The 22655-nt window shown below is 37.3% G+C and overlaps 1 protein-coding gene across 1 annotated transcript in view; it reads left to right on the top strand.

The window, feature by feature from the left end:
• frem2a (FRAS1 related extracellular matrix 2a) overlaps positions 1-22655 on the top strand; it is a 71679-nt gene that overhangs the window by 17072 nt on the left and 31952 nt on the right. The window contains exons 3-4 of the mRNA XM_008427274.3: positions 9515-9661; positions 19910-20140. Of these exons, the coding sequence (XP_008425496.2) occupies positions 9515-9661; positions 19910-20140 (378 nt within the window). The remainder of the gene's footprint in view (positions 1-9514; positions 9662-19909; positions 20141-22655) is intronic.

Consider the following 22655-nt stretch of genomic DNA (forward strand, 5'->3'; position numbering starts at 1 on the left):
CACCATCTGTGTTTGTTGTATGTTTGCTTCTTCAGTGCCGTTTTCGCCACTATAGCCACCAGTTCAGCGACATGCAGTCCTATTATCCAATTCCAATCTTGTTCAGTTAAATTTTCCACTACGCTGTGGGTTCGTTCATGACTTATTTTAAGTGTTGACTCTGTTTCAGTCACCAGCGATTGGATATTAAATTCATGTATGTCTGTGCTTGCTGTGTCTGTCTCTCAAAGAGTGGATGGCTCTCTCTCTTGTAGGATTATGGCACATTCTGCTATGTTACTCATAATTATTTGCATTTCATTACGACCTTGAGATGAGAGCGTCAGACTTTCAGAGTTGTGCAGGGATTTTTCATCACTTTAATCATGTACGACTGGGATTTTCTGGTGCCTGACAACCGATGTTTGATTTTTCTACACTGATGCTTAAAATTATTGCCAAAATTGTTTGCATTCATATATTTTTCTGTCTAATTACCACACCCTATGAGGAACAATGGATCTAGACTCTATTAATCTTTAAAGCTATGTCTTGCTAAAAAAAACAGTTCCATCTCCGTACATCACAATATCATTGAAAAGCTCATTTATTTCGGCAATTCAATTCAAAGAATGATAGTGATATATTAAATGTAATCATGACACACAAGACAATATATTTCAAACATTTATTGCTGTTTAATCAGATTTTATTATATTACTACAAATTAAAATCTAAATGCAATATCTAGGGAAATTAGAATGCTACAAAAACTATTAAAAAAATTTAAATAATACAGAAATCTGATGGTGCTGTGGTGGCGGAGGGGTTAAGCACAACCCACATGGAGGCTAAAGTCCTTGATGCGGCTGTCACAGGTTCGATTCCTGGCCTGGTGATCTTTCCCGCATTTCTTCCCTTTCTCTCATTACCCATTTTCTTGTCAATTCACTATGAAGTAAAGGCCACTAGAGCCAATAAAACCTTAAAAAAATGTTAGCTGATGTCTACATAATCATAATCACAAAGAAGATAAACCACAATGAGTCATTGTTAAAGAAAAGGAGGGTAGGGGAGTTGTGTTCGTTAGTGTTGGGTTTAAGCGGAAAGTTGAGTGGAAGGAAAATGTCCAAAGAGACTCTATGGAGTCCTGTGAAGAAAAAGATGAGTTAACACAGCCAACTAAGCAAATGAGCTAAAGGTCACTAATAAAACAACCTGGACTCCCTCAACACCTGAGCACAACTACAAACTGATCATCTTCATTTCATTGCAGTAAATCCCGTCTGACGTACATCCTGCCGTTTTCTTCCTATTATTTGTGATCATTTGAAAGGATTCGCATATAATCCCTCTTCCTTGCTGTTTTGCCCTTTCATCTATCATCTAATTATGTCTGGTTTCCTCCTTTGTTATTTATAATGAATCCTAATTGGCCAGCAATTCATACTTCAAACTCTTAAGCATTGTAATGTAAGGTAATACTATCAGTCTGTTCACAACACAGAAGTACTCAGCGGTTTTGAGCTTTTTTGGAGACATACCTCATTGTTTGCAGGTGAAATACTTGAATTCAGTTATATATACATATATAGCTAAATCTGGATAGATATCTGAGAACAATGACAGCAGAAAAGAAGTGAAAAGGGAAAACCAAAGCTTTCAGTTAGTATTTTGGGTAAAGCTTTGGTCATCTTGGGTAAAGCTTTGGTCTCTGCAGTGCCAGCAATGGGCTACATTAAACTCATCCCTCTTTTAAATAATAAAGTGAAGCCAATGGGAAATGCTGCAGTGATGAGCACTCCTGTTGGAGAGCACACGATTTTATAGGTGTCGTCATTCATCCGACACTATGAAGACGTGCATAAATGAGCATGCGGTAGATTCTGCAAAGACAAACGATAAATGTGCAAACAGATATGCTGAAGTACCTGAAGGAAGTCACTGCTTCCTCTTCCCAGAGGATTCCCCCTCTGAGCTACGCCTAGGGTCATAAACGGCTGTCTTTGTAGAAACCAGTGGAAAAACCCCCACGGTTATTAAGTGTATCACAGGAACTTCAAAGGAGTGAAAGATTCTCTGCCTCAGATGTCACTTTCTTATGGTTTTTTTGTGTCCAAGATGGCCTAAGGTGTCTCAGCAGCAAAGTCATGCCTAATGGCGATTGGATGCAGGTTGGAAGGAATGCATTATTCTGCCAGACACCACTTTTATCTCCTGCAATTGAATTGGTGAATGCTTTGGGTGCAATGCAAGTGGGATTCACTTCATTTATGCCCAAAAGTGCATATAGTGGGATAAACAGTAAAAAAAATATCATATTTACCTCTAGATTTTATTTGGTTTGAAGTTATGAGCAGTGATTCAAGTTGTGGAGGGAATGATCAAATGCAGTATAAATGATTAAACATCTAAGCAAATTAGAAGTTGAGAAAGTCAAGACCTCTGAGATTCTTATAAAATGCCAACCAATTAAACTTTAAGAAATGCATAATTAGATTTTTTTTCTTTTGATTTTATCAATGTACATGAATCTGGTGAGTGCACAAAAAACTCTCAGTAGGGCCTACTTCAGGGCAGGTTCGCCAAACCTTACAAACTTCTATAGTTTGTCTTCATATTGACTTTCTCTGCTCCAACAGCTCTACAAGTCTGGAGTCAAACAGAAAATGAGATATGACCAAGAGTCTATCTGGATTTAGTGTTGCTCTTGTAAAATCTTTTGTGCCTCTTTTGATATTGAAATATTGACGTCTTAGCAGAGTGCGTAGCAAAAAACTTCACAATGCTTCTCAGAAGGATTTTATAGTGAAAAAAACAATTAGAGTGTCGGTGGTAACTTTCTTTGCTTGCCCGATGCAGTTAGTTTCTGGAACAGATGCACCACACCAACACCTGCAGCAGAGATGTGCTGTACAGGAATAGCACCAGCGTGCTACACGATATTTTCAATTTGTATAGGGAGCTCTTTCCAATGCAGCCACACTATAAAGAAAAAGTAAAGAAAGTAAATGCATCATCATTAATTTTTAGCACATTTTTATGAAACTTTTGATATCGACATTATGTCTGAAATGTAAATGTCTTGTCAATATGGAAGCCTGTACTTCTCCATTCAGTCCCTGATAGGAAGAGCTTAAAGCAATCGAGCAAAAAGCGAGGAGATGTGACACACACACAACTGACAACAGATTTTATACATCCTTTTTATCTGGAAGTGACGGCTCCCCCTCTATGAGTGTTACATACATGCTATATTTTCTGAAGATACTTGAAAGAAGCCTTTTAAGAGAATTTGAGCTGAACATTGAACAAGAATACTCTGACAGTTATTTCTGGTACTCATGCTGTACCCACTTTGTATTTTTTCTGACAGCAAATGTAGCAAACAACAATTTTCAGGAAGTGATATTTATACGCAACTGAGCTCATAATGTTAGAGAAATAGTAGGACTGACTCCACAGAAATGTTGTAATTGCCTGTGTCTGTGGCTTCGCCGCGCATAGGGAACATCGTAAGCCAGTTTTGGTTTTCACATTTTAGTTCACATTTTTCTTACAAATGCATCTAACATCTTGTGTCCATTTAAATTTAGAACTTCAATATTCTTCACAAATATACAACTCCCTTCTTGTTTTGATAGCGCTTCTGTGAAACAAACCCACCTTTTACTTCAGAAGCTCACACTGAATAGAAAAAAATAGATAAGTTTGAATTTGGTTTCATGTTCGGTTGGGAAAAAATAAAACTAATCCAAATTCAAAACCCCACTTGTCACTGAACACAACTAATATATGTATTATTTACATGTAGTCATACATGTATTTTATATTTATCCTTTAACATAATTGGAACCATGATAAACAAGACTAGATGATACCCTGAAGGTAATGTTACCACAGTGCACTAAATGTTTGTCCAATAAATAGGCAGACAGACAGATGGACAAACAGGTCACTTCATTCTACCTCTTACCTTTGGAAGGGCATCTTATTCTTTTTGACAGAAAAATTCAACTTGTTCAGGTCGAATGGAAAATGTCAGAATGCAGCCATCTGCATCTAACATTGTATGACTGAAAGATAAGAACATTTTTTCTTCTTGACATCAAATGAGCAAATTAAATATAAAATATTAATTGTGTATTCTTTTGTTGTCGAAAGTTTTACACTGAGTATTCATACCTTCTTAAATTCACCTCACTTCATAGCATGATCATAACCATAAACTTCACTGCATTTTATTGACATTTTGCATAATTAACAAAGTAGTGTTAAAGTAAAAGGAAAAAAAAATACAGGATTTTATTTTTTTTTCCTAAATGAAATGTCTGACATCTTGATTTACATTTAAAATGTAAATTTTAAAAAGCTCAGTTGGATTGGAAAAAGAATGTAAAAAATAATTTTTCTAATTTTGCCACAGGTTATTTAGGTCTGAGCATTAATTGGGTTCTCATAATGTGTTTTAATCTAAACCGTTCAAATGTAGTTCTGCTGTATTTACATTTTCTTTGTTCATCTTTGGAAGATGAACATCTGTCTGTCTTTTTGTAGCTTCTGACAGATTTTCTTCAGATTTGACCTGTGTTTACTTCAATCAACTCTGGTCAACCTACAGGGCCTTGCAAAATGGCAAGGCACCGTGTTTCCGAAAAGTGCATGTTTTTCACAATGATATATTTCTGTTTCAATACATTGACTGTCAACTTGACATAACTACTATATTATTACTCACAATTACCAGAAATGGTGAAATATAATCGTGTCCCTTCTCCATGTTGCAAACCAAAGTAGACATGACTGATTTGGAACATACATGTCAATTAATGTCACTGTGAATATGGAATAAAAGCATTTCCCTCAATGTGACAGAAAACTGGAAATAGAGTAGCCTTGGAATTTATCTAAAAAATATTGCTTATTTGATGCTGTTTCTTTGTTCTTCAAAATTGAAAGTTTTTCTGATGTTTATTTCATTAAAAAGATTGTCTATCAAGGCCAACGGCAAAGGAAATTTGCAAGATTTAATTTTCTTTTTCTAATATAAATAAAAAACATGTTGAAATTGCATCTAGAGCAGTAAAGAACCCATATTCATATCTAACTAGAGACATCATTCACCACATGTAGTTTCTTCCTGGTGTAAAATGTGTTGTTTTCTCAAGATGTTTTAGCTTTGGAATTCAATTCTGCATAGCTGTCCACTGCGGCAAAACTTAATTAAATGAGAATATAGCCAGTGAACCATATTTTAAAAGAAAAAAAAAAAAAAACATCTTTTAGGCACTTGAAAAGGAGGTGAGTTTAAGTCCTCTAGCTCCATCACAGCATGAAACCTTTTCACGCTCCTGTGCAGGAGGGTTTCATGCCTTTTAATATTAAGGCTTTTTAGTTCGAGGGTAATCTCATCTGACATTACAGCTCTCAGAATTAACTGGGTAAAGTACATCCCAAGACATCGCAGAGACAGTGGCAGTCAGACATCAGATATTTTCTTTCAGGGTTTCTCAGGGGTGCCGTGATCCTTGGAATTTGTCATACAGAAGCAATAATCTCAAATTGGCCTGAGAAGAAAAGGCAAAGAAAACAAACCTGTGTGCTGAATTTTTCTCAGTAAAACCTCTAAAAGGAATGTGGAGAGTGTTTTTTTTCCCCCTGCATTGAGAACTATTTCAAAGACATCTTCTGTGTATTGTCAGCACACATGAGAGGTCTTTCATCCCTCTAAATGGCTGGAGGAATGAGGCGTTCTGTAGCCTGCTGCTTCAGATTCCTATTGTTTGTGCACAGCCTCCCGCCCCCACTGAGAGGTCACGGAAAAAGGAACATATACACGCAAGCAAACTTCAACATAGACATGAACTGAATATTTGTGTGTCAGTTTGCAGGGCACTCAGTATCATGGATGAAAGCCAAGGTTGCAGTCTGCAGTGGGTTGGAATCGGAGCGATGTAAACGTGTGCAGTTCAGAACGTGCAGCCGATACGCGAAGCTTAAAGTTGGCCTGAAGGCCTTTCGAGAGGGTGATACATGACCTCTGATTATATTAGCAGTCTCCTCACCTCAGCATGTTGTAGATGTGTCTGCCAGGCTGGAAAGTGCTGAACTTTTCACCTTTTCTGTGTGTTTTAGCACCATGTCAGCAAACCATGTTAGAGCTCTATTCTGTTCAAAAAAAAAAAAAAAAGAGCTGAAGCGAACGGGTGTTGACTATGGAGATGGATGAAATCATCTTTGCTCTTAATTATGGATGTGACAGAGCAGCACCACCCTGTTTGCACTGGGATTACTGAACAACAGTTCTGCCCAGCATCACTTTGTGACCTCTTACGATGAAGATGCAGTGCTGGCATAAATTCTTTCATTTAGAGAAATAGCTTGTAAAACAAATAGATGTGAAATTGATACTGTAGCTAAAGGACACATCTGGATTTCGTTGAATACTTCATATAATTATACTACCAAAAGTATTTACAAAAAATATTTGCCCTTACTGTAATATGTTGCCACACCACTGCAATCTCTGTTCTTCATCATAGTAAATTAAAACATCATCAAAAAGTTAATTTATTTTTCTAATTCAGTTGAAAATGTGAAGCTTAAATATGTAAACCAATGAAGGTCATTGCCGACGAAGCTGGTTTTTCAAAGTGCTGGATCCAAACATGTTAATGGAGATTTGAGTGGATGGGAAACGGATGGTTGAAAAATGTGAATAAGTTTCATGATTGGCCAGAAAACTCATCTGACAAACGATGAAGCATTGCCAAAAAAGAGGATGAGAGACACTAAAGCTGTGTGTTTTATTCTGGGAAGTCTTCATAGATTTCAGATTCATCATGCTCTGTACTGATTCATGGTTTCTTATGCCTGATGCAGTAAAGAAGAACCAAAGCAGAGCTTCAACAAATTGCTGCCTTCCCTTTTCTGTGTTTTTTTCTATCATTAGTGGTATGTCCTAGGATCTCTTTGTGGTGCAAAATAACTTTCTTTTGATGTTGGAGTTGAGTTTGAATAGTTTCCTTGGCTTTATTTCTACCATCTACATAATTATTCTGACCACCTCTGGGGTTGGGCATTTTCTGTCACATCGACTTTCTCAAAGCTGCCCCATCAACCTTGTACTTTTTGGTAAATTGGCAGATGTGGTCTCATGAAAATTAGGCTGCCTCATAGTCTCTCTTTAAGACAAATATACCAAGTATGTTCTTCTCTCTAAGCTTCTTAGGTAGCTCTTGCATTTAACTGTTCTGGTTGATGTTCAGTGAGGTTCACACAACAATGCCAAGCTTCCCAGTTGAATATTTATTTTCTATAAGAAGGCTGACTAGCTCATACAAACCTTGAAGGGACTTTAGATACTAAATCAGTTTAAATGCTTACTTTGCAACATAACAAAATTGCAAGAAAATTGCCATTTTATGTCCTTCTGAGATAAACAAAACAGTTTTATTTGTTTACTCCATTTTATTTTAAAGACATACTGATATAAATTAGATTGTTGCATTTTTCAGCAGGAATTATGTTTTAATGAACTGTAAGGCTGCTAAAAAATGGCCTCTTTCAGTACCTGCAAGAATAGGCATTGTTTGCCTTTATACAAAAGCATTAAAAACATCATCCTGCCTCCACTTCTTATATTCCCTTTATTGGTGCTTTCTTTTGATTTCCATTCAGTAACAAACCCCTGAGTGTAGGTGGTTAGATTAGATGCACAAAGCGCCACCCTTCCTGCCTACTCGTTTGAAGTGGCAGGTATTGAGTTCCTTTATTAGCCTAGCAGAAGAAGAAAAACACCATTTACTCTGCAACTGCTTTCTTAGATACACTGATTTGTTGGCATGCTTGAATCGCTCAGATGATGATAAAAAGAAAACAAAACACTGCTCAACAGGACTCAATAGTATAGGATCATATGTTTTGTTTTAATGAATGTGTAAACTGCAAACCCAAACTAATTAGAGCACTTTCTCTTCATTTCATTATAGTTATCCCCCTGGGTCACATATTCTGTTCTCATAATTTCATTGATAGTTAGAACATGATGTTTATTGCAGATTCTGTCTGTGAAACTGTCAAAATAAAAGTGGCTGGAGCAATGTGCATGTCAGTAATATTTCCAAAGAGAATGGAGATCAACACAAGGAACTGCTGAGTTATTTTTTTAACCCAGATATTGAGTTGATACTGTTGGGAAGGAAGCGTGGTACTTTTAAATAAAATACAAAATGTATTACTTTCTTAAATGGAATATAAAAAAACTTAAAAGTTTGTCATTTTTAACCTTTTGGAATAGGATCACAGCTACATGTTAGTGGCTAAGCACACTGACATATTCCCACAACTCCTTTGTGGGAATATGAGAAATCTTTGTTACCTTATGTGCTGGATTTGTTTTGAAATGAATGAACACAAAATCATCTATTAGTGGTGTTAATTAATTAGTTTTGAACACTGATGTGCTTAAGCTCTTATTTGGTAAAAAAGAGAAGAAATATCAGCAATACACAATTGCTGTATCTGCTTATATTGTTTTATTTGTTTGTAAACAAATGCTAAAATTTCAAGACTTAAGTTCGCATAAGAGAGTAATTTTGTTGATATTTTGACAAAAGCTATCTTACATTTGTTTTTTTTAACAATTTCAGTTGTATATGTTTAATAATATTTAATAATAAAGATTAAGAATTTTATGAAGAAAAAAATTGTCAAACTGTGTTATATTGACTATGAGCTTGTTTTTCAAATACAGTTGTTTGTAAATAAAAGTCTAATTAGTATTTTTTTTTAATCTATAATGAAAAATCAAACTGGGCTGCACAGTGACGCAGTTGGTAGAGCTGTTGCCTTGCAGCAAGAAGGTTCTGGGTTCGATTCCCGGCCCCGGTCTTTCTGCAGGGAGTTTGCATGTTCTCCCTGTGCATGCATGGGTTTTCTCCGGGTACTCCGGTTTCCTCCCACAGTCCAAAAACATGACTGTCAGGTTAATTGGCCTCTCCAAATTGCCCCTAGGTGTAAGTGTGTGTGTGCATGGTTGTGTGTCCCGTGTCTCTGTGTTGCCCTGCGACAGACTGGCGACCTGTCCAGGGTGTACCCCGCCTCTTGCCCGAAACGTTAGCTGGAGATTGGCACCAGCAACCCTCCCGACCCCATTAAGGGACAAGGGTGCAAGAAAATGGATGGATGGATGGATGGATGGATGGATGGATGGATGGATGGATGGATGGATGGATGGATGGATGGATGGATGGATGGATGGATGGATGGATGGATGGATGGATGGATGGATGGATGGATGGATGGATGGATGGATGGATGGATGGATGGATGGATGGATGGAAAATCAAACTAAATAAATCATACATTTCAATTCAGATATTACTTGCTCAGTAAACCAAGATATACTTTTTAACCATTTTTTTTTGTTAGTCTCACTTCAACCTGGTTTATGTCTATTCGCTTATTATTAAAGCTTCACTTGGGTTGGGTATATGTTAATTGTTTTATTTTTTTATTATTATTTGTTTTCTAGGTGAAAATAAGCTGAAAGGACAGCAATTCCGCTTGGACTGGGCCTGGATTTCCATGGAGAAAGAGTATTATGTGGTGGATGAGGAAGACAAATTCTTGGAGGTGGTGCTCCAACGACGAGGATATCTGGGAGAGACGTCATTCATTGGTCAGTCTGTTTGTCTTTATGCCTCCTTTGCTTTATGTCAACCTTCATCTCTCTGAACTGAGATTTATTGTCTCTGGATTTAGCCACAATAAACAATGATTGATGCAGGGTGTATAATATCAGACTAGGCTCTAGGCAGCAGTGTCACAATAACTGTCAGATGAATTGCTGTAACCTCTTGGGGAGATATTTATTGCTCCTGCATGAATAACACAAACACATCCCCTGACTTTTCCCCAAGTGCTGTTATCAAACTAAAAATCTTGGTTTTGTGACTTGGGAGTAATAGGAGATAATTATTACAAATTCTACTCAAGTAGACAATCCAACATTATTGTTATAATTTGAACTAAATAAATTTGAGTCTGTTTTTCAAGCTTTTAATCTTCCAATTTCTCAGTGTCACATATGTTCAAATTGCAAAACTAAATAACATACTTTTTAAAAAAAATCCTATTTATTCTACCTATACAGTACCTGTATAGGTACTGTATACAGTACCTATACAGTATACAGTACCTGTATAGGTAGAATTCAGGAAAAAAAGTATTCAGAACTATTGAAAATTTTCGTATTTTGTCATTTTACAATTACTAGTATTATTGTATGACATCAAAGATACATATTCTTTTGTCTTTTTTAACAAATTAAAACCTAAAAGCATGGAATCCATTTGCATTCAGTCGTATAGAGTCCCTTAATCCAATCTAGTGCAACCAAATACCTTCAGAGGTCAAAATCCATCTGTATGTAATATCAGCTGTTCTATGAAGACTTTAAAGGTTTGTTAGTGAACCTTAGAGAACAAACACCATCAAGCGGAGCAAAGAACACAGAAAGTATTGATAGCAAGGGGGCCGACCGTAGAAGTGGTTAATTTGTGTAAGAAAAAGTGTTAATGCGGGAATATATTGTGTTTAAAATTATTCTGCCGCAATAATACCTCTGTAAGGCTTTAACAGAGGTGCCAGTAGTTCTGGCTGGTGCTTTGTTTATTTACTTGAGTTTTCCTCTTTGTTATTGCATTGAGATTGTGGAGCTGGCCTTGTAAACATGGAAAATAGAAGTCTCAGAAATGATGGGTATTAGTATATTTTTTTTCTACATGAAAACTTGAGAAAACATTCCTAACAAATGCATACATGTTAGTAAGCTGCTGTTACATTTTTCTACTAATTTAACTTGCCGTTTCTCTTAAACACACCCTGTGAATTTTCACAGCAAATTAAATTTTACGATGAGATTAACAATTTTCATGCATCATTTTCGGTAATTCAGCTGCTTGGGTGGAAATTGCACAAGACTTTAATTAGACAGTTCCTATTAGTTTAGTACAAACAGTGTGATTTGATTTGACTGATGAAGGTTTAATTACGCTAAATTTACATAATTTTCATTTGGAAGTTTCAGTAATTAAAATGTGGCCAAGGTAATTTTAGGCTTTTCTCACTCCTTGGCAATATTTTATTCATTTTTCTTGAAAAAGGAAAAAGGTCATTTTCCTGGGAGATATTATAATTTACTTTCAAGTAAATATAACATAATAAGTTTAACTTTAATATTATGTTTAGTTTATCAATATATGCAACATATATACAATTTACAACTGATATCTCTTTCATTTACAGGTAAGAATTCAGGATATACTTTAAAAACTAAGCAAAAGGGATTGTCGATTAAATATATTAAATACAAACAAAACATCGCATTTTTGTAGTTAAAGGTGTAACGCAAAAACTTGTGTTCTGAATCTTACCACCAAGATTCACAGTGAATGTTTCAGTTGATCTTAAAAATATAATTCCTTTTCCCAGGATATATTTTTGGTTTTAAATATTTCACCTAGTCTAAATAGGTCACGCAGAAGAACCCATAAAACAGAGGAGTATCACGTGAAAGCCAACCTATAATAAGAGCATACCTAAAAAATAACTGTATATTTTTTCATCAATCTGAAATATTCTAGGGGTTTCCCTGCAGAACATGCCTGCCAAATATATGCACACACATGCATGTATGTCTCTTTGTCTCTCTTTATATATATATACTGCTTCAATGCCAATCTAATACTAAACTTTCTGAGTGGCAGAGTTTGTTGATTTGGTGTTAAAAGGAACAGCGCAGCATGTTTTTGTGCTTATGTCGGAGTGTTTGTGCAGGTTCGGAGGTTTAAGGGATGATGACGATGCTGTCTCTGAGCGCCTCCCTTAGCCTTGACTTCATCATGCTTCAGCTGGTTTGCTTATGTACAAGTAGCACTTGTAAGCAACTTTTACTCTGCCGCCTCTTATCGTCATTCTGGTCTTTGTAAATCCCGGAGTCCCTTTAATATACCTGTGTGTCAGGTTGTACAGTAATATGTATCAACTTGTGTAGATATACTTGTGAGAATTCACACCACTTGGGACGGTTTGAAGTCTGTCCCTTAAGTGCAAATGAGAAACCATGTTCTGATCCTCTGTCTTTGCACAGTTAAAACACCTGGTTATCTCTGAACACCCATAGATGGTACACTCACTCACACACACACTCATCCAATTTCAAGACAGTGTGTTAAAAGCAGCGTCTAGGTAACATGGCTTTCAGACGAACTGCTGAAACACTTCAAATTGAAACCACTTTCATCTAGGCTGATGTAGCTCCCAGAAATTCAGCAGAGGCATAAGTCCATGGCTGGGGTGAAAATTAAACTGAAGTAATTCTTGTTCTGGCTTTAGAAAATTATTACATTTTACTTCATAGCCCAAAGTCTTTTCATTTGTGAAAGTGGGAAACACTGTACCTCAGATAAAAAAATAATAATAAAAGGAAAGAAAAAGGTTACTGATATTTAGTAGAAATAACAGTGAAATGCTAATTAAAACACTACATTATACCCACAGGAATATTTAAAAATGCCACTGATTTTTGAAAGAGGTGTATAATGAAGCATATTGAATGAATCTTAAGGTTCTCATTAACATGTGTGTGTGTGTGTGTGTGTGTGTGTGTGTGTGTGTGTGTGTGTGTGTGTGTGTGTGTGTGTGTGTGTGTGTGTGTGTGTGTGTGTGTGTGTGTGTGGGTGTGTGTGTTTATATATTATAAATACATTGCTTTTGATTTTTTATATATTAAGCTTGTTGCTTTATTTATTGAAACTTCATCTTCACTGCCACAAGCTACTGTAAAGCGTGTACAGAGAACTTGACCGAACTTGACTATAGCAATTATTACCCACCTGACAAATACCCCCTGACTGTACTTGACAATAATGGATCACTTCTTCCATTGCCTTTGTTGCTTTGATTTAGAAAGCAGAGAATAGAGATTCAAAAACAAAACCACAGTTCCAAGTCACAGGCAGGAATTTGAATATTCAGTCATCGAGTATGTCATGTCGATAGAATATTTTCACAGAAATATTTTTACAGCACATTGGATTTGTCATAAAGAAATACCTATGAGGTTTAGCTGCTAACTGCATTGTACCCTATGTACTATTTAAAGGCTTTCACATTAAAAAGCAATTAGTATACACAGTGACCTGGAAAACTTTCTGACACCTTCAACTTTTACACATCCTGTCACGTTATGACCACAAATATCTACTGGGAATTTTATGTGATAGATTTTACGTTTAGCAAAGTGGAAGGTAATTGAACGGTTTTCCAAATTATCAATTAAAAATCAGAATCACATGCTCCATACCTCACCACAGCACGCGTCACTGCATTCTGTCACCAACTTTTACAGCAATTACAACCCTTTTGTCATCACCAGATTTGCAGTTGTAGACGCTGAATCTGCCCATTTTTCTTTGCAAAATGTTCTCGATCTCAGTCAATTGTTTTGAGATCATCTGTGAACAACAATTTTCAAGTCTTGCACATCACCTTACTGTTTAAATGATTCAATTAGAACTACAGCTATATGTCTATATTTGTTTTTATGACGGATGCTTGCTAAATTCATCTATCAAGATGTTTTCACCGTCTCTCACCATGATCATGAATTTTTCTGGGTAATGTGTAGTGGGGGTTACTTTGCGATGCAAGTAGGCTAAAAAATAAGTCTTATCTGTTTTCCCATCTGACTAGAGCACCATGTTTCCTGTGTCCCCTACATTTATTTGTGGACATCTATTGCAAAGTCTTAAAAGAAACAGTGAAATAAAAAATTTTCTATCTGTTGAAAAATTAGAATTTTTGTGTGCTGGTAAAGTGTAGTGAAAAATATTTACGAAGATCGAAGATCAACACTCCTAAACAGATAAAGCAGCCAAGGCAAGAATGAAAAACCCACACAATGATTGCTGTGATTCAGGTGTGCGGAGAGAAAGATTGATCGCTCCAGATTCAACGAGGAATATGTCTGGGATAAAATAAAAAGCAGCGAAGAATGTTGCGAGAAGCCTGCTGCTATTGCAATGGTTTGCTGATGAAAGCTTGTGTGGTTCCAAGTAACATTAAAGCAGAGCTTTTCACAGAGTCCATCCCAGCAGGTGTACAGGTAGTGAGGATCAGCAGAGAAGGAACACGAGGATAAGATCAAGGTTTAAAGTTTCCCCTGCAAAGCAAAAGCTCAGCCAGGATAGCCCTGGACAAGAACATGTCGATCAGTCTGGATTCTCCTGCTGCTGTTTTTAAGCTCACACTTCTTTCAGCAATCAATTAAATCAGTCCACATACAGCGACGCTACACGTGTCACATTATTTCTTTACGAATTTGCGTTTCCAAACCTTTCCAACAAATATCACCGTTTTCTCGCCTCCTGACTTCTGCTGTGCTGTCACTCGACTTAACTCTTGTCATGTTTACGTACTCCTCCTGTCTTCTTCAATCTCTCATCGCCTCATCTCCGGGCAGTGAAGACCCGCTCCTGAGAAGCTCTTATTCAGACACGGCCGCTCCTCTTCACAGAGCTGCATCCGTTTGCACAGAGTGATTGAGATGATTCTTCCACTGCACTTTTATTCTCTTAATATTACAATAATGCACTAGTTAATATACAGGTCAGGCATAACACTAAACCACTGACACATGAAGTAAATAACTGATCTCTTCTGATATCCAAGGCCTCTTTTTGAGTGGAGCATTAGGCTCCTCAAAAGGAAGCTTGATGATTTCAGTAACTTTGATGAAATGCTAAATAAATGCTTTTTTGAAACTCTTGTAGGGTGTTATGACGAGCATCTGAGGAAGAAGCATGGAAACCTATCGCTCGTTGATGCACATGAGAAGAGAGAAGGCTGTTCCATATGGTGTGATCCAAGACATGAGCTACAGTAGCTAACATTGCTAACGATGTATGCATCACTATTTGTTGCAAATGGGGCTGCATAGCCTCAGAGCAGGCGAGGTTTCCCTATACTGACCCCAGTCCAACACTCCAACAATGGGGATCAAGAGCATCATACCAAAACTACTGAATAATAGACGAAGGGGTCCTAAGCTAATGAATAATATATGTAATAATGTATGGCAAGGAGGCAAGCCAGCAGCAGAATGTTGAGCAATGTTCTGCTTGAAACCTTGTTTCTGGGTGTCCGTGTCTTTAGTACATATCACCTCCCGACACTTTGCTTCATACCATGTACATCTTTTTGAAAACCTGTATTGCCCCTACGGCTGTAGCCTCTTTTCACGAGTTAAAAATGTGTCGGAAAAAAAAAAAACACTTGCAGGACTTAAAGAAGCTGGTGCTAATATTGCATTGCCAGAAAGCAAAATGTCAGTGGTCTAATGTCCACTCCTTGCTTGGTAAAGGCTGTTTTGGCAGCTAATGGAGAACTAACACACTTTAACGCAGGTGATCATAATGTTCTGTCTGACCAGTCTATGTTTCTTATTTTATTCCACCTTTTCTGCATAACCTCTGCTGTAGCATTTAAAAATAAAAAAAAATAATATTTGCTTACCATCAGCGACTCTTGCTCTCACCCTGCAGCTCGCACTTCAAACATTTTAGTTTCCCAGTGATGTCTGTTTAAGATGCAAGGTCAAGCATCCAGACTGTGTCCTTGAGCTGTGAGGCATCTTCCCCTTTGGACTGCATGAACTCTTTGATTTCAACCAAAAGCGACAAAAAACGCTTCAAAACTCTTCTCCTTCTGAGCCTCTGGATTTCTGCGTCCAGTAACAGGTCGCCATATTCTGCTGACAAATCCTCACATAGAGCCTTAAAAATCCACAGTTTGTCTTTGAAGACAAAATACTACTTAAAATGTGGTGCCGGTTCACACTTTCTAAGCGTAAGCTCTAGTTCAGTTCACACAAGTTAAAACTGTTTTTTTTTTTTTGCGCACCGTTCACTTAGCACATTTTTTAAAATAAATTCACAGTCTCGGTATTGATCAGTTTTAGTTCATCAGTCTTTTTAGAAAGCTGTGTTTTAAAACGAGGGGACCTTTTGCAGCTTACATGCATTTGTTTATGACTCTCCTGTTATCTTCATTAAAATAAACTATATTTTAATTTGGGAAAATTTCAAATAAATCTGCTTTCCCTGTTTAATAGTATTGTAAAAAAAAAAAGCATTTTAGTTTTTCTGGGGTTTTTTTCCCCGTTTGTCACACTTAAATGTTTCAGAGGAGCGAAAAATCAAGCATGACATTACCTGATCATGCTTGATTAATGTTTGACTGTTGGCATGATGTTCTTTTTCTGAAATGCTGAGATAGTTTTACACCAAATGTGAAAGTCTTTGTCTTTAAATGAGCAGATTTGGCAGAGGCAAACTCAAGAATAATTGCAACTTTAATTGCATCAAAATGTCCTCCTGCTAAGTATTGATCCAGTGTGCTGAATATAAATCCATGTCACACTTTTTCCATTTGTTAAAAAAAACAAAGCAAAACTGAAGACCTTTTAACTTTAACAGGACACTGTAATTTAAAGATTTGGTCATTATAAATTCTGAAATTTTCAGTCTATCTTTAGGCACACAATTGCACATCACAAATTGCAGCATGTTCATCCATCCATCCATTTTCTTACCCCCCTTTCCCTTATGGGGTCGGGAGTTGCTGGTGCCTATCTCCAGCTAACGTTCCAGGCGAGAGGCGGGGTCACCTTGGACAGGTCGCCAGTCTGTTGCAGGGCAACACAGAGACACACACAGGACACACAACCATGCACACACACACACACACTCACACCTAGTGACAATTTAGACAGCCCAATTAACCTGACAGTCATGTTTTTGGACTGTGGGAGGAAACCGGAGTACCCGGAGAAAACCCATGCATGCACAGGGAGAACATGCAAACTCCATGCAGAAAGACCGGGGCCAGGAATCGAACAAAGAAGCTTCTTGCTGCAAGGCATCAGCTCTACCAACTGTACCACTGTGCAGCCCTTCCAGCATATCATTATTTATTAAAAGTACAATATTTTTTGTCATTGCTTGTAAATATAACATGACTGAAGAAGCTTTTGTAGTAAAGTGCCTCATTGCAAATTAAGATTAGACTACAATGGAAAATAAGCATTGGTTCTGCTTCGAAAGTGTGATTTTGCAGTTTATGGAGGACCCAGGTACAGAGACTGACTGTGGCAAAACAGGGTTTCTTTAATAATAAATAATGAGTAAAACTTGAAATGAAATGGCAGGAAGAGCAGGTCGCAAAGTTCAGACAGAATAGCAGAGTAATAGAAGAATCCGACAAGGAAACAAAACAAAAACCGGGAGCTTCAATAAAAAGGTGAAGTGTGGAAAATGACAAAGAACCAGATGAATTAATTAGAGGAGATGTGGTACAGCTGTGGAAAGAGGAAGGAAAATGAAGGTAGGAGACCAATTAACACAAAATGAGTTGAATGAAGACCCAAGGACTGTGACAGAAAACTATGATTAAAACTCTATGAATAATAATAGTTTTTCTATGTAAGAAAAAATTACAGAAGTAAAACTAAATTACAGCAGATTTTATGTAGACAGATGTAACAAAATACAAAAGATATGAGGTTAGAAACTTTTGGGCTCTAAACTGGCTTTCTACGGTTTTCCTCCATGGGTAAATGAGCTGTATTACAACAACATAGTTTTCTTTAGATGAAGTGATTACTCTCACCCCAAAAGCATTTATATATCACATATTTAAATGTCTCAGTGGACAAAAATAAGGTAAGCTTGGAGTGTGACAAGTATTTGGGGGGATTTGTAACGTGAAACTTCTGTTCTGAGACACAAACATCAGAGTCTTTAAATCCATGACTAACAGCCAATGTGGTCAAAAGTTTGGAGGGTATATATCCTCCTCCACAGAGGGAACCTCACTATGACCCACAAACTGGGTCAGAATAAGTGTGGCGCTGTGAGACCCCACAGACTTTATGATCAACACTTTCTTTCTCTAAAGGCACATTTTATTCCATGTGTTTTTTTTTATTATTATTATTTATTTCATGTGGATAAACTGATTATTAGAATGAATGGTGAAAGTAAAAAATAATGATGTGCTTTTTATATGTTATGGCATAGAGTTACGAATATTAACTAGTCTTAAATTTAGGTGATAAGGCTGTAAATGATCCATGTTTTGAAAAAACAGTGCTCCAGGTCATGATGGTCACCGAGGGCATTTATTGAATGCTTGGTCAGTTCCAGGAAGTCACTCATTGTAAAGTAAGATTTCCATTTGTGATAACAAGAATTATCATCGATCAAATTAAAACACTGACGTGTGTTAATGAGTACAGAAAGCATAAACAGTAGTTTGTCTGTGTCTTGCAGAGGGAGTTTTGTTCAAATATGAGTAAAGCGCACATGTTTGAGTCTCTGTGGATTAGAGAAAATCCAGCATACATTCAAGCTTTTGAACCCATTTCTGGTTTTAAAAAAGCTGCTAGTTATATGACAAACCAGACCAAGCGGGAAAAAAAGAAACATTTGAAATGAATAATCAGTCAATGACGTTCATCATGATGATCAGTGTGATGATCAGTGACCAGAACTGTACATTTACTCAGATTTATTATTGTGTGATGATGTACATCAAATATCACTGCTTGGGATCAAAAAGCGGGAGATTTTAGCAACCTATATGTTTCCACAGGCTCCAAGAACATGTATCCTCCAGAACTTGCATATTATGAACTAATCACTGACTTTCATACAAGAGCCCTTGGTTTTACACCTTGACCTAGATTTTTTCCAGCACATGGGTCTTTTTGTCCCGTTTTCTGTTGTCAGACTTCCTTCTGCTGTGACTCTCCAAACTCTCTCCAGGAACCTTTTCAGCTTCTGTAAACATGCAAATGATACATCAAAACCAGGACCACCAGATTTCTGACTCAAGCTGTTAAAATATTGAGCTGCTGTTTATTCTGCACTTTACATTATTGCACTTATTCTACATTTATATATTTTATATTTCCCTTCATCTGTCCTGGTCTAGATCGGTACGTAATACATGCCAGAAAAACGTTCTCATTCTGTTTTTTTTTGGTACACAATGCAACGACGCTAAAATTAAAAATTTAATTTGAATGAGAGTGACTGTGTTTTGTTGTTCTGTTGCAACATTTATTTTCAGCTTATCTTCTGCATACAATAATCACAGTGTGCTCATGTTCAATATGTATCCAATCCCATCTGCATATGTTTGTCACCCCCTTTGTTGTTTGTGCAGGCATCAGAACGTCTGAAAAGAGATAACAAATCCTTTTGTCCTGGACTCACAGGCATGAGTGTCTGCCTGCCGTAGTAACGGTTCTGTTTGTTCGCCAAGGGCTTTATGACTGTAAACAAAGAAACATGAACAGCTCACTTCCAGACGTAACTCATTTCATAAGTGCCACCAGTGTTCCCTGTTGTCTTTAATCTGAAAGCCAGTGTTACCAGTGGGTTAGCGCCCCATTTTAATGGTGCCATTAGATTTATCACAGTGAAATAGAGTTGCATTAAAGGGTTTATTCAGATTAGATTTAGTTGAAAATGATGTGACACAGTGCTGAAAAACCACTGCATTGTAACTAATCTCTCTTGTAACAAAGAGTGGGCCGTATATTAAATATTTCAGTCACAAATATCATTCACACATTCCGCTCTAAGTGATCAGCGGAGAGAAAAAAAACACAGCACTCATTTCCTCACCTCTCTGTTAAAGGGTGTGAATTTTTAATCTGTTTTTCATCTGTTTCTTTCTTGTGTCTGTCACTCCCCCATCGCTTGTGTCTTTTGTTTTCCCTCGACTTCTTGCATGTTGGTTACGTTCGTTTTGCATGGCTAATTCTTTTTGTGCTTTTTGTCTTCTTTGTTCCTCGCAGGCATTGGCACACAAGATGGCAGTGCAAGAAAAGACGAGGACTTCAAGGGGAAGTCTCAAAGGCAGGTCCAGTTCAATCCAGGACAGACGAGAGCAACCTGGCGTGTTCAGATTCTGACTGACGATAAGTACGAGCAAGCGGAGACCTTCCAGATTCTGCTGTCAGAACCGGTGATGGGAGTGATGGAGTTTCCCATCTCAGCAACAGTGGAGATCCTAGACCCGGATGATGGTCAGTGCTGCTGATAAACACTCCATATCCTGTAGTATGTTTTTACACCAGATTTGATGGGAAATGCACCTTGTAAAAAGCTTCGTTTTCATATTGGCATCTTGTTTCAAAAGTCGAGTTTGTGTTGTTTCTGGTCAGTAGTAGTTTCCACCCCGCAGCTCTCCCATGGATGCCATTCTTGCCCGCTCTCTTTCTTGCTTTAGATGTCATTCTAGTTTCTTTTGTAGCCTCCTGGGATGAGTCATTGATGCGCTCTTGAAGTACTTTTTGCCAGCCAGCTGCTCAGTGCTCACCACTGTCCTGTGTTTTCCTCAAATTTGTGGGTAACTGGGGTTCACTAGAGTCCTGAAGCCCTAGAAAAATCTTTTGTATCCCTCCTCAGACTGTTAAATGTCATAGATTGCTTCTCATCTGTTCATTGGTATAATTTTAGATGTGTTAATTTTTCTTTAATTTGATATATTTTTTTGCTTCAGCTAATTTGAAAACATTTTAGTATTTACAGAGGTTGTTGAATTTGCTTAAAGACCCAAAACATTTAAGTTTAACAATTGAAACGTAAAACAGAAGTTCTATACGGAGGACTGCAAATACTACTAATACTTTTTTCACACCTCTGTAATTTACTCCCATCTTTCAGCTTCTGCTACTAAGCCAGTTTCAGATTTTTACGTGTGTGAAACTGCACAAGGCTTTTTCACAGGACTGACTGTGGATTATGTTTGAGCTTTATCCTTTCATATATGTGTTGAATGACAGAAGGTTTTCTGCTCAAATGCTGATTATGCTAATATGGATTTCAATTTTATCTTTCATATATCAAGATTTTGATGTTTTCTAACTTCATTCTGACTAATATAAGTAAAAAAAAAAAGATTCAACATTTACAGTGAAACTAGTTCAAAATGCTCTCTGACATTCAACTACACTTTTCATAATGATATATTTCCATGTGCATCATGCATATGTGATTAAATGAATAAAAGTGAGAGACGGAAAATGTCAGTATAAACACTATAAATACTGTCTCTTGCTGATATGGAGTGTTGTGAAATCTCTCAGCTGCAGCATGGAAATTGATTTGTGACATGTTAGCCAGATGAGAAGCATTTTAGGGATGATGCATTTCTTTTGTTCGGAATGGTGTTTCTAGCTCTTATTCCTCAAAATGAACACGGTGGTTAATTTCCTAAAAAATAAAAAAAACAAGTGTTACAAAAGTAGCAATAAAATCAGGCATTCCACTCACCCACACACAGGGAGCTCACCTTCTTATTTAGGGTTTTATTGCAATTTTCTCTGCCCTAGTTTTTTTTTTTTCTCTCTCGCTCTTAAAATTGAAACGTTAATGGAATATTAAGTGGCGCAGCTCTGCTCAATCAATGTTAGATTTACTCTTTTGTCACTTTTGCTTTTTGGTATTTGTATGCATTATCCCTCTCTCCAGCTCAGCCTCTACGTAATTAAAAACACACAACAGTTGCTCATAACTCTCTTGCTCATTTGTCGACATATTCTCTAGCTTTCAGGCTCTCCCCGCATCATTTTCCTGCCGCCTATCCTCCTCCCCTGTGGGTTAATTATGATATGTGTGAGGAGGGGTTAGGAGCTGGTTTGTTTTCTGCTGTCTCCAGGGACAGTCTTATGTGACAGAGATGTGTCCCTCTGTAATCTAATGGGCCCAGAGAAGATTTGGCTTTGCCTGTGGCATTAACAGTGTGGTCTTAATGATGAAACCAGCGTTTGTGTGGTCCTTCGGTTGGCCTGCAGATTCCCTCCCTTGAGAACATTTCACTCTGGTTAATATCTACTTTCGAGGAGGGAGACGCTAAGCTTTAACTAGAACCATTCCAAGATTTAGGCAAACGCAGTTTCTTCTTATAAGGGCACTGAAAATGTCTGTGTGACTGTGCAATATTTTTTTAGAGCTGCTAAATGTTGTTTTATGGTATTTTTTAGTTTTACAGATTTTATTTGGGAAAATAAAATGTACCAAAAGTGGTGCATTGTGGAAGATGAACAGAGGGAAAATGTGATGGTTTTTCCAAACAAAAACCTAGAAATGTGCAGAAATAGATTTGTTTTCATCTCACCTGAGTTAATAGTAGGTATAACCACTTTTTATGTGCAATGGCAAGTCTTCTGGAAATATCTCTACCAGCTTTGCACAATAGCTCAAGGTCACTGAGACTGAATGGAGAATGTCTGATCAGTTTTCAAGTCTTGCCACAAAACGTGAATAGATCTTCTATTTGTAATACCCTGATAGAACCTGATCTCCCTATTCAGTCTCAAGTCTTTTACAATCTCCAACAGGTCTTCTTCCACTTATTAATACTCTTTGTTTGGCTTTATCTACCTTCCCATCAACTGTGACCAGCTCCCATGGCCCCGCTAATGACATAGCATAGCATGACACTGCCAACGTTTCACTGTGGCCGCAGTGTATTCAAGGTAATGCTCAGTCTTAGTGTAAAGTCTTGCAAGCAGACCAAAAAAGTCACTTTTGCTCTCG

Source organism: Poecilia reticulata, chromosome 14 (assembly GCF_904066995.2).
Source record: "Poecilia reticulata chromosome 14, P_reticulata-male-v2, whole genome shotgun sequence".
NCBI lineage: Eukaryota > Metazoa > Chordata > Actinopteri > Cyprinodontiformes > Poeciliidae > Poecilia > Poecilia reticulata.